The sequence below is a fragment of the Castor canadensis genome, chromosome 7, assembly GCF_047511655.1.
Source record: "Castor canadensis chromosome 7, mCasCan1.hap1v2, whole genome shotgun sequence".
In the NCBI taxonomy this organism is placed as follows: Eukaryota; Metazoa; Chordata; class Mammalia; order Rodentia; family Castoridae; genus Castor; species Castor canadensis.
Window position 1 is genome coordinate 51,219,575 of NC_133392.1, and position 13,117 is coordinate 51,232,691.

A 13,117-nucleotide genomic window follows, 5' to 3' on the forward strand; every position below is an offset into this window, starting at 1 on the left:
TCTCTAGTCACTAAAAAATTTGATAGCACTCCTCCCCTGTATGCCCCATTTCTAGTCATATTAGAAATCAAAGGACTCAATTTCTACAATGGAAAACCTCTTCTTCATTTTGCTTTTGGAAATTACTTGTACTTTTGTAGCATGGAGAGCATGTCATTGTGACAATTATATGTTGTGTTATAAAATGAAGGTCGTAATCTGTATCTCACAGGGTTATTTATAGGGATAAACAATGTAAGCTTGGGACATATTGAGAGTTCTAGAAATTATTAAGCTGGATGTGGCATTGCACATCTGTAGTCTCAGCTAATGAAATGAAAGCAGGAGATCATTTGAGATCTTGTCTTGAAAAATAAAGAATTCTATAAATGTTTGGTAAGTTCATTAAGAATCTCAGAGAGAATCTGTCCTCTTTTCCTCAAAACAATTCTGCTTGTCTCATATACTAGCTTTTTGGAAAGCAATGGTGAAAGTAGCTAAGAAAATGAGCTTTTAAATATGCATGCATTCAATCATCAAATTCTGGAGTCTAAATTATATCTAATAAATTATATTTACATTCAAGTGACATGTCACTATGTTTGGGAAGAAAACTGAGAAAAAGCAACCACACTGATGCAAAACAAATGAACAGAAATATTTTATTGTAACTTAAAATTGATTCCCTAGACAATGGATAAAGCACACATTGGGTATTAGCAGCAGACGTGGTAAAAACACACTTGGACAAGTATCAAAGAACATAGAGATGCCATAAATCAAAATTTTTCAGGTTACTGGATAACTTAAGCATAATATTGCCAAAAGATGACTTCCAATACAAAAACATGTAAGCATTTTCTTTTAAATGTCATTTACTTTATTTACTAACTTTGACAGTGACCAAAGAACGAGGTACAGAAAACTTTCCAGATGTCTGAGTATGGAGGAGAAGTCTAAGATGCCTTTGAGCCCCATTGTTGCATTACTGAGCAGGATTAACTCAGTTATGAAATTCTCCCTACTCCAGGTTTGCTGGTAGGAAAGTACTGGTAAGAAAGTACTGGTAGGAAAGTACTGGTTACCTACCTCACAGAGGTGTTGAGAGGGCTCGTGCTAATAAAGTGCTTCAGGTGCCTTCAAAGAAAGGCAACATAGTGTAAAATAATCTTATGTATTTCAAAAGAAATGAAAAGACAATTTTGGCACAATGGGAAGGGTACTACTGCTGGAAGAACACTTGACTATTTATTTTAAAAAACTTGACTACATGTTTATCTTTTTTCATTCAAGAGAATAAATGTTTATCTATTGCCAAATTTGTGTGTATATGTGTGTATGTGTGTGTGTGTGTGTGTGTGTGTGTGTGTGTGTGTGTGTGTGGTGCTGGGCATTGAACTCAGGAACTCATATGTTAGCCAAGTGCTCTACCATCGAGACATATTCCAAGACCCTGTATTATTGATCTTATAATAGCCATTCTTAATCCAGGTTATATTATCAGAATCACTTGAGATTGGACATTAAAGGTATCAATTTCCTGTTGACCTTTTTCCTTCCCATACAGACTCAGAGCACACACAAACACACACACAAATGCACGCACCTCTCACTTTTTAGTTCTGCTCTTGAATTAAATTTTGGTAGTGATAAAATCTGACAGTACCACATAAATACTTCATCAGGAAGATAGGCAAGGACTTGTAAACTATGCCCGAAGCAAGTGGATGTTTCCCATTTGCCAGACGGAATGATTGAAAAATGCATTTCCAATTAGGAAATGGGTAAATCAGCACTTCCGGGAACACATCAGCTGAGTGGATCTGACAAACACAAGTGAAGAAAGCTGCTGCATCACCCCTCTGTTGAGAGTTTGCCTTTGTCTCAACAAACACCTTAGGACTTATGCAGCAGCACAAAAACCATGTGGGTGCTTCATTAAGGTAAATAAAATAGAAGAATGAAAACTGATGACTGTAATTTAAAATATCTTTTTATAAAGTGATGGGTTTGCTCCACTGCAAATCTTAATGATGTTTTAACAACCACTCTCATTTCCTGAAATGAAATGGCTTGAAGTCTCCTATTGACTAGCAGGTCTAACACAGAGAAGAAAGTGATTTACTCCCTAGTGGTCTTTACACACAGCCCATCTTGAGGCCCCTCAGGGTGCCTTGCAGTGGCACTAATAGAGTTGGCAGAGAATCTTTACTTCCCTACACAGAAAAGCCTGCTTAGGCTGGTCAAAAGTTTTACAATGTTAAGAACTACTGAAAAACAGTAGAACAGAATAGTCCCACTTCTTGGAAAAAAAGAGGGAAAATATCCAAGGGTAGATGCTATTCATACAGTACATAAAGAATAGGATATGTTTTAAAAAATGTTTTTCATCAGAGGCAACCACAGAGAAATTTTGCTATAAGAAAACAGTCTTGACTCTACAGAACTTGAGATTTTGTTAAAGTATTTTTTGCTATACGGTATAAAACAGCAAAAATAGTGCTTTCCAGTATTCCTCTAAACATTAGAGGCAACTTTGTATAAAAATGTTGTTGGAGTTGGCTTAGGGAGTTGCTTGTTGCATATGTCCCAACACGGAAAGGATGCCAGCAGCAGAACAAAACCTCCCAGCAGGACACAGAAGCCACTAAAATAAAATGCAATGTCATAGGTCTGGGTCCAGTCATAAAACCAACCTGAAAGACAAACAGAAAAAAAAGTGAGTCTCATAGAAATAGTATGAATATAAAGCTCATACCCTAATTTCATCCATTGTATATGCAGTTAGGATCAGGATATGCATATATTACCCCACCTACTTTCAATATGGCTGACTGGCCAATATTTGAACAGGCACTTGGAGATTATCCCAAATAAACACAAAGACAAAGAAGGTATATTGGCTTTCTCAGCTATATCAAAGTGATCTTGCCTAAACTACTACCATGAGATATTCCATGTAGATTTATTTTGTACAAATCTATGCTATTATTACAATCTGAATTTCTGTAACTAGACATGTCCCAATTAAGAATAGTAAACTAAGTTGACTCAAAGGTAAATGTCTTACCAGCAATTGGTGGCCCAAGGCTATTTCCAAGTCCAGCAAAGAACATTAAGATTCCATAGGCATGGGCTAATTTTTCAATTCCCACAGTCTTTGTTGTCACATACGGGAAGATGGACCAATTCCCAGTAAGAAACCCTATGATCCCAGAAAGCATTGCCAATGTGACATAACTTTTAGCAAATGGAATTGCACACAAAGCTAGGCTCATCATTATTAAGGTAGCTACATAAAGATATAAGGTGTTAATCCACTTGAAGTCCGCCAGTATCCCCAAAAGGAGTTTTCCAACTGCTGTCATAATGCCCATAATGGAAATAAGAGGCATAATAAATTCTTCTTCTTTCACATTTGAACTTCTTGCTACATCTTCCATAAGTAATGCAGGTGGAAACCCTCCGATGTCAAAAAGTAAGATAGCAATGAAAAGTGCTGAAAATACTTTGTTTTTAAAAAGAGACACAGTTTCACCACAGTAGATTTTATATAACTGCCACTTCCTCTTAGCAAAGAGTTTGCAAAAATAAGTCTGTTCTGCAACTTTCTTTTTGTAGGTTTCAGGCTCTTTTGTGTGTACCATCGATGTAGGGTTTTTATGAAATAGATTCTCTTGCTTCCAGTCACCACTGGCCAAAGCACTCTTGCATTTTTCTTCACTAATGTAGTTCCTGTCAAGAATGTTTATGTTTTCTTCCAGGTTCTTTTGTTTTTCATTGTAAATGGAGTATCTATCTGGTAGACTTTCTGTAGCTGTTTTTGCAGATAAAGGACAGCCAGAGGCTGGGAGGGGTCTCATTAGACTGCCACAGGCTAATATATTTAAAGCTAAAGCACCCACGATCAGTAGGCATCCATCTAGTCCATAGATCTCAGTCAATATTCTCTGCAAAGCAGCATAAATAAAAAGACCAACACTTGAACCTAAAAGGGAAATGGAAACGGTTTAGTCTTAATCCCAAATAATTTGGGTCTGTAGAACAAGCTTTAGTAATATCACAATTCAATTTATTATATACACTTGCATTCCTATATGATTTCATATTAAAATCACAAGAACATTAAAGTTAACAACAATAACAATGGTCATAGTAGAGAACACTCATTTTAAAAGTTAACATTTATACTTCAGAGACTGGTATGCACATTCACTGCATGATCTTGTCTTTTTACTTTTAGTGATCCTATAGAGTAGGCCCTATTATCATTCCCACTCTATAAATGATGGGCTGGGAGGGGTATGATTCAAGTGGTGGAGTATCAGCCCAGTATGCACTAGGCTCTGAGTTCAAACTCCAGCACTGCCTCAGAAAAGTTTTGCTATAAATGAAGTGTGAAGCCTAAAAAGCTTGAGGAATTTGCCATCGATCACAAAGCTGTAAATAACCTAAGTAGAGTTCACAGTCAGTCTGACTCCATGAGCACATATTCCTAGCAAAAATCATTATATAATGATAAGTGCATATACACACATACATACACACATTCATTGCCTTTTGTAAAGCAAATTCTCGTATTTTCTTTTGAAATGAAAAATAGTTTAGTCTTAGAATATTTATAATGGCTCGATAGTTCAAACCATTGCTAAGTCAGTAGAATGATTCATATTTTTAATGCAGAAATATGATTATGAGAAGATAGAGCTATTTCAATTACAAATATGCTGGTTTGCATGCCACGCAACACAGCAATAACGCCTCCCTTCAGCCCTGATCACATAAAACACGATGGAATATCAACTTATGTCACTCATTTAATTTACACTGTCCTTGTCTGGTTCTGATTTCAATTTTTTAAAAATTGAATATTTTAAAATTTAAATATCATTGGGAAATGCTATGTGAAAAGTCAGGAAAAAAAGCAGATTAGTTTAAAAGACTAAATTTTCATACAGAGAAGTCCAGGACCTGATAGATTCTCTGCTGAATTCTATCAGACCTTTAAAGGAGAACTGATACCAACCCTCCTTAAACTGTTCCACAAAAAAGAAAGGGAAGGAAAACTGCCAAACACATTTTATGAAGCCAGTATTACACTTATCCCAAAACCAGGCAAAGACACCTCCAAAAAGGAGAACTGTAGGCCAATCTCCTTAATGAACATTGATGCAAAAATCCTCAACAAAATAATGGCAAACCGAACTCAACAACACATCAAAAAGATTATTCACCACGACCAAGTAGGCTTCAATCCAGGGATGCAGGGGTGGTTCAACATACGAAAATCAATAAATGTAATAAACCACATTAACAGAAGCAAAGACAAAAACCACTTCATCATCTCAATAGATGCAGAAAAAGCATTTGATAACATCCAACACCATTTCATGATAAAAGCTCTAAGAAAACTAGGAATAGAAGGAAAGTACCTCAACATTATAAAAGCTATATATGACAAACCTACAGCCAGCATTATACTTAATAGAGAAAAACTGAAACCATTCCCTCTAAAATCAGGAACCAGACAAGGATGCCCACTATCTGCACTTCTATTCAACATAGTGCTGGAATTCCTAGCCAGACCAATTAGGCAAGAAGAAGGAATAAAAGGAATACAAATAGGTAAAGAAACTGTCAAAATATCCCTATTTGCAGATGATATGATCCTATACCTTAAAGACCCAAAACACTCTACTCAAAAGCTCCTAGACATCATCAATAGCTACAGCAAGGTAGCAGGATATAAAGTCAACATAGAAAAATCATTAGCATTTCTATAAACTAATAATGAACAAACTGAAAAATAATGTATGAAAACAATTCCATTTACAATAGCCTCAAAAAAAAATCAAATACCTAGGTGTAAACCTAACAAAAGATGTGAAAGACCTCTACAAGGAAAACTATAAACTTCTGAAGAAAGAGATTGAGGAAGACTATAGAAAGTAGAGAGATCTCCCATGCTCATGGATTGGTAGAATCAACATAGTAAAAATGTCGATACTCAGTCAAAAGAACAATGCAGGAGGTATCACAATACCTGACTTCAAACTATATTACAAAGCAATAACAATAAAAACAGCATGGTACTGGCACAAAAACAGACATGAAGACCAGTGGAACAGAATAGAGGACCCAGATATGAAGCCACACAACTATAACCAACTTGTCTTTGACAAAGGAGCTAAAAATATACAATGGAGAAATAGCAGCCTCTTTAACAAAAACTGCTGGGAAAACTGGTTAGCAGTCTGCAAAAAACTGAAACTAGATCCATGTATATCACCCTATACCAAGATTAACTCAAAATGGATCAAGGATCTTAATATCAGACCACAAACTCTAAAGTTGATACAGGAAAGAGTAGAAAATACTCTGGAGTTACTAGGTATAGATAAGAACTTTCTCAACAAAACCCTAGCAGCACAGCAACTAAGAAATAGCATAGATAAATGGGACCTCATAAAGCTAAAAAGCTTCTGTTCATCAAAAGAAATGGTCTCTAAACTGAAGAGAACACCCACAGAGTGGGAGAAAATATTTACCAACTATATATCAGATAAAGGACTGATAACCAGAATATATAGGGAACTTAAAAAACTAAATTCTCCCAAAACTAATGAACCAATAAAGAAATGGGCACGTGAACTAAACAGAACTTTCTCAAAAGAAGAAATTCAAATGGCCAGAAAACACATGAAAAAACACTCACCATCCCTAGCAATACAGGAAATGCAAATTAAAACCACGCTAAGATTCCACTTCACCCCTGTTAGAATAGCCATCATCAGCAACACCACCAACAACAGGTGTTGGCGAGGATGCGTGGAAAAAGGAACCCTCTTACACTGTTGGTGGGAATATAGACTAGTACAACCACTCTGGAAAAAAATTTGGAGGCTACTTAAAAAGCTAGACATCGATCTACCATTTGATCCAGCAATACCACTCTTGGTGATATACCCAAAAGACTGTTACTCCAGAGGCACCTGCACACCCATGTTTATTGCAGCATTATTCACAATAGTCAAGTTATGGAAACAGCCAAGATGCCCCACCATCGACCAATGGATTAAGAAAATGTGGTATCTATACACAATGGAATTTTATGCAGCCATGAAGAAGAACAAAATGTTATCATTCGCTGGTAAATGGATGGAATTGGAGAACATCATTCTGAGTGAGATTAGCCTGGCCCAAAAGACCAAAAATCATATGTTCTCCCTCATATGTGGACATTAGATGAAGGGTAAATACACCAAGGGGATTAAACTTTGAGCACATGATAAAAGCGAGAGCACACAAGGGAGGGATGAGGATAGGTAAGACACCTAAAAAATTAGCTAGCATTTGTTGCCCTTAACACAGAGAAACTAAAGCAGATACCTTAAAAGCAACTGAGGCCAATAGGAAAAGGGGAACAGGTACTAGAGAAAAGGTGAGATCAAAAAGAATTAACCTAGAAGGTAACACCCACGCACAGGAAATCAATGTGAGTCAATGCCCTGTATAGGTATCCTTATCTCAACCAGCAAAAACCCTTGTTCCTTCCTATTATGGCTTATACTCTCTCTATAACAAAATTAGAAATAAGGGCAAAATAGTTTCTGCTGGGTATTGAGGGGGTGGGGGGGAGATGGAGGGGGCGGAGTGGGTGGTAAGGGAGGGAGTGGGGGCAGGGGGGAGAAATGACCCAAGCCTTGTATGCACATATGAATAATAAAAGAAAAAAAAAAGACTAAATTTTCATATACATAACATGGTTGCTATGAAAACCCATCTCATCAAAAATTCTCACAAATAACCAAATGGTTCTGAGCCTTAGAGTTACAGGAAAACATTCTTCTTGAGGACCTCAGTTGTCCTTTCTTAATATTTTTCAAATTAACTCCTTCAGTCTCAAAGGGGCAAAAACTGTTATGAAACTGTTAATGAATGTCTCATGTTACTATATTGGCAGTTAAAACAGTACCTTTGGGTGGTTTCTAAGCTGCTGACTATTGAGAAGTAATGTAGACAAATGTACTATTTCCTCATCTTTGTAAAAGTGGCACATGCTTTAAATGTTAACAACAGAGAATTGAATACAGCAGGACAACTTCATGGACTGCTCTGCTGCATAAGCATCCTTTAGTTGTTAATTTGTAATTTTTATTTAACACGATGTCTTTGTACAGACTTTAACAAGGTGCCACACCATTTGACACTTAAACGTGCTCTTGACATGTTGATCTTAAGCTGAGAAAATAAATAATTTCCCATTGTTCACCAACCAAGCTTATCTGTCCAAATCATGAAATGTAAGAGAAACTATCACATCGATCCAACATATAATTACTGAAACACCTACAATATGCTAACTGTATGACAGAGTAGAAAAAGTCAAATGACACATCCTGACCTACAGCTCATGATGTAGGCTTAGGAAAATGCAGGAATTCTTTCAAGAAAACAAAGAGTAAATGCTCTCTCCTCTAGGCAGAGTGAGAATCAAGAGCCAGTCTCGCAGCATACAATTTCCAGCATCTTTGGTACAAATTTAGACATAAGGGAAACCAAGGTTACAGTTCAATGGCTACACTTCTACAGCCTTTGCCATGTGCCTTACACATATACAAGGGCCCATATTACTATCCCCATTTTATAGTTCAGAAAAACTGAGGCACAAAACATTACTTTGCCCGGCACAAGGCAGCTAGTGAGTAACAGAAGCAGGATTCAAAACCAGGCAGTCTGGCTCCGGGATCTGTCTGGTAAAACTAAGTTTTTTTTTACTCCAAAAGAAAATATAGTACAGGCTGGACCTTTTGTCCTTTAACTTGCCATTGCTTTTCTCACACTCCCTCCTACACTTGTGGGAGAGCCTGACAGGTGCTTTACACTACATTCCAAGTGCTCTGGATTCCCCCATCTTCCATTTTTGTATTCCTTCTCTCTTTTCTTTTTTTTCTCTTTCTCCTTCCTTCCTTCCTTTCTTTCTGGTACTAGTGTTGAACTCAGGGTCTTGTGCTTGCTAGGCAAGTGCTCTACCACTTGAGCAATGCCTCCAGCCCTTTTTGCTTTAGGTTACTTTTCAGACAGGGTCTCACTTTTATCTGGAGCCAGCCTCAGACTTTAAACTTTGTTTAGAAGGCTGAATAGTGACAATACTATAATTACTGTAAAAATGTACCTGTTGAAATCAGGCCAAGTGCAAGGCCTCTGCGACTGTCAAAATACTGGCACGTAATGGTCACTGTTGCAGTATATAATAAACCACATCCGAGACCTAAGCATAAATTCAGAGAGATGCATTATTTTGCTGCAAAAGAAAAGAGAATAATCAAGTATCTCCGACAGGATGTTCTGCACTAGCTGGGTAAACATCAGAGTACAGCCCCTAAACCCTTTCCATGTTAGTTGTGTGGTCCCAAATGGGCACACTGGGCAGTCAAGTTTTCACCCTACACCTATGTTAAGATCAGGATCAAGTCAAAAAGTAACACAATTTCTAAAACAAAAATGAATAATTCAAGTGTAATTTAAGACAGTATGGATATTGAGAAAATGATTAAACTAAACATCAAATAGCAAAATTTAACTAAATTTACTCACAGGATATCTATCTCTCTTTCAAGTCCTTCTACTAACTCACTGCTTCTCCCTCACGTTTTCTAAACAGTTTTATTTTTTAAGATTGGGTCTCACTATGTAGCCCATGCTGGCCTTGAACATATGATCTTCCTGCCTCAGATTCCCCCATGCCGGGATTATAGGTATACGCAAGCCACCACAACCAGCTTCTAAACAACTTTTAAACAATCCCCTTTATCACCCCAAGTTATTCTGCTAGAGCTTATTTTACACACCCACGTCTGCAAAACAAAAGTCTTGAACAGGACCTTGGGGTTCTCCATCATCCCATCATGGGATGCATGCTAATGCATTTCCTTTAGTCTAAAGAACCTTTTTTTTTTTTTGGAGGAGAGGAAGGGAGGGAGGAAGCAAATTCAACAGGCTATCAATAATGTCAGCTTGTTTTTCACAGAATTCTCCTTTTGTCTCTAATGCATTTACTTTTTGCCTTTCTTTGGTGATATTACCTGTTTTTGAAGATTGCTCTAAAACAACACATACTCCATAGTCTAAAAACTGAATTTTAACCATGGCACATTGGGTGAATTATATGGTTTTCAGTACTAACTACATAGACTCTCAGTAAAGAGTGTCTGGGCTTAACAAATGTACTAAGCAAACATTTTATGAAACCAGCACTTAAGCTGAGGCAGGATTCAGTTATCATCCATGATTATATAAAAATTTCTTAAAGATATGAGATAGATTAAAATAATTAAACAAATAAAACTTTTAAATAAATTTCGTATAGTTTAAGGAAAAAATGCTCACTCATTAACTGATACATGAGTTGGATTAATTTATACAGTTTTATTACTACATTTAGGACACTTCAAGAAGTGAAATAATACATATCTGAAAATCAAATATGTGAAGCCAAAAAGTGTCACACTTATCTGAGATATTTCTGAAAACCTTTAGAGAGGGATAGATTTTCTTTTCTGTGATTTGGTTGCTGGGCTCTGTCAAATGTTAGGCATTGGAGACATGAAAAAATAAGAGACAGAGAGAGACAGAGACAGAGAGATTGAGAGATTTCAAATTACTAAAAGCCAAAGCCAAAAAAAGTTGTGACGGCAACTTATCTAACCTTGCACTAAAAAGAATTTTTTAAAAAATGATTTTGAGTTGATGGTTCTATATAAAAGTATCTCCTTTTTTTTTAAATGCAGAAATTGAAAATGTGTTTCTTTAAATTTTTCAAAAAAAGCAGAAAGTGGCCTGATAGTTGTCCATCTCTGTATCTCGATGACCTTAAACCAGCAGTTATTAACAAAAGGTCTGTAGAACCCAACAGTCTCATGGAGTCCCTGAAGCCAAAGCAATTTCCACAAAAACGTTTTCTGCTTTTTTTTGAAAACAAACAAACAAACAATGCTCATATTTATGTTGTCACAAAAGAGATGGTGACTAAAATTGCAAAAGCCTTAGCACAAACCAAAATATTTGTACCAAACTTTATACCTTATAGGCTTTACCACACATTCACAGTAAAAACAAACAAATTCATTTTAAATATTTCATCTGAATTAGAAGAAACTGCTGCAAAGAAAAGCACTTAAGCAATTATTTAAGAAGTGGTTAGCTAAAAGAGCCACTTTTTTTTTTCATATAACCCTGTTGGAATTTTTTAGTTCGTTTGTTTGAAAGAATTCTGATAGATAAATTGAGATTATTGGCAAATATTTCATTGAAAATGAACTAATATGGGAAACAACTGACAGCAATTGTCACAAATGATAAATTTCCAGCAGAAAAAAAAATAGAATTTTAGAAAAGATATCTACCAACACAAATCTGGCAATTCCTAATGCGTACAGAATTTCTAATTAGCTAGTTGACAATATTAACCAAAGTGATTTTTGATGCTTTATTATGAAATGTGTTAACATTTTAAAGTTTTTCCATTACTTAAAACAAGTATTTTTCAAATGTATAACTCGTGTTACAAAATCAGGTTTGAAAGAATATCTACTCAAAGGGTAGAATAAACAAACAGATTTAATATAACAAAGTATGAAAAGTATATTGATGTTGTGTTACATTCTACATTACAACTACTCTTTAGGAAACTATCCCTTACCAAGTTCTGGCTCAGGATCAAAGAAAAATATCTACCTGAAAAAGCTATTAAAAACTCCTCCCTTTTCCAAATGCATTTGTGTGTGATTTTCTCCATAGACTTCAACCAAAAAACACATTGCAATGGATTGAGTACAGATGCACATACGAGAACTTCTGTCTTCTCTGAAGCCGGACATTTTTTATGTATGAAGCAAATATGAAAACAATAGCACTCTTCTTGGAGCTGGGAATTTAGCTGTAGTGGTAGAGCATTTGCTTAGGAGTGCAAGGCCCTAGGTTCAATCCTCAGCACCAAAAAATAAAAACCTAAAAAATAAATAAATAAATAAAACTCATAACAGCAAAAACATTCTTGTCACTAAATTTTGTTTTGATTTGGAAAACAGAATTATTTTCCCATAATATAAGTGTTTTTGATGTTAACACTACTGGGTTCATTATCTTTAAATGAATTCCTAAAATGAATGAGTAGACAATTTTTATTTTATCTTTTAGAATACATTACAATTTAATAGAATAAAGAAAAATATAATCCAGATATTCAAAAGCGCCTTTGGGCCCTAAAAAAAGAAAGCAAAGGGCCCCAAGACTAAAATGTTTCAAAATTACTGTGGGAAAGGCATATAAGATGGCTTTTGCCAAGGTGAATATATAAAAAATGGCAATTATTCATTTGCCATAAACAAAGAGAATCAGACTGTCTGTGATCGTAGCTTTTTTCCCTCTCCCTTGCTTCAAATGGATTATATGGATATAGCTATCTTAAACAACAAAAATACCTCTTTTCTAAAACAGAGAATAGGAAGGTAAAACAAGTCCTGTCTGGGGGAGGTACCAGCAGGAGGGGGAAGGATCTAAGGAAAGGGTAGAGGAGGGTGAATATGGTAGAATTCATACATATGACCTACCTATGTATGAAAATGGAAAAATGAGACACGCTGAAACTATTCTAGGAATGGGGGAAGAAGGGATAAAAGAAAATGATTGAGGGAGTGAATTCAACTATGATATATTGTAGAACTTTTGTAAATGTCACAATGTACCCCCAGTACAACAATAATATAATAAAAAACAAACAAAAGACCCTAAATAAATAAGAAAATGAAGGAAGAGAAAATTAGATTTTACCAAAAAAGCAAAAGGGGAATGTTAAGAAAACCTTAATCAACTAGCTAAGAAATAATATATTCTGAAGAAACAAGAATATAAGGAATTGATTTGGAATTGTGGCTTTGCAGAAAAACAAAAAGAAATTATTGGAAAGACACTTCAGAAACCAATTAAGTGTTCATTTCCTGTTCACCCCACCTTCTTTCCACATCATTCTGTCTCACACTGCATTGTTTCTCCTGATTTAGTAAAGTTACTGAGAAGAGGAGAGCCTGAGTGGCCAGGTTTAAATATGCAGCTTGCATTTGCTTGAAAACTGCAGGCT

General features: G+C 35.8%; 1 protein-coding gene across 4 annotated transcripts in view; it reads right to left on the bottom strand.

Moving 5' to 3' along the window:
- Nucleotides 1–623: 623 nt before the first annotated feature.
- The window catches only part of Slc16a9 (solute carrier family 16 member 9), a 50,542-nt gene continuing 38,048 nt past the window's right edge, over nt 624–13,117 (bottom strand). For 2 of the 4 annotated variants that reach the window (XM_074078907.1, XM_020181749.2), the window contains exons 4-6: nt 9,155–9,250; nt 3,050–3,967; nt 624–2,675 (exon numbers count right to left, since the gene is read on the bottom strand). In XM_074078907.1, coding sequence (XP_073935008.1) covers nt 2,497–2,675; nt 3,050–3,967; nt 9,155–9,250 — 1,193 coding nt within the window. In that variant the 3' untranslated portion in view covers nt 624–2,496. The remainder of the gene's footprint in view (nt 2,676–3,049; nt 3,968–9,154; nt 9,251–13,117) is intronic. The other 2 variants (XM_074078909.1, XM_074078908.1) reach the window with 1 other exon arrangement.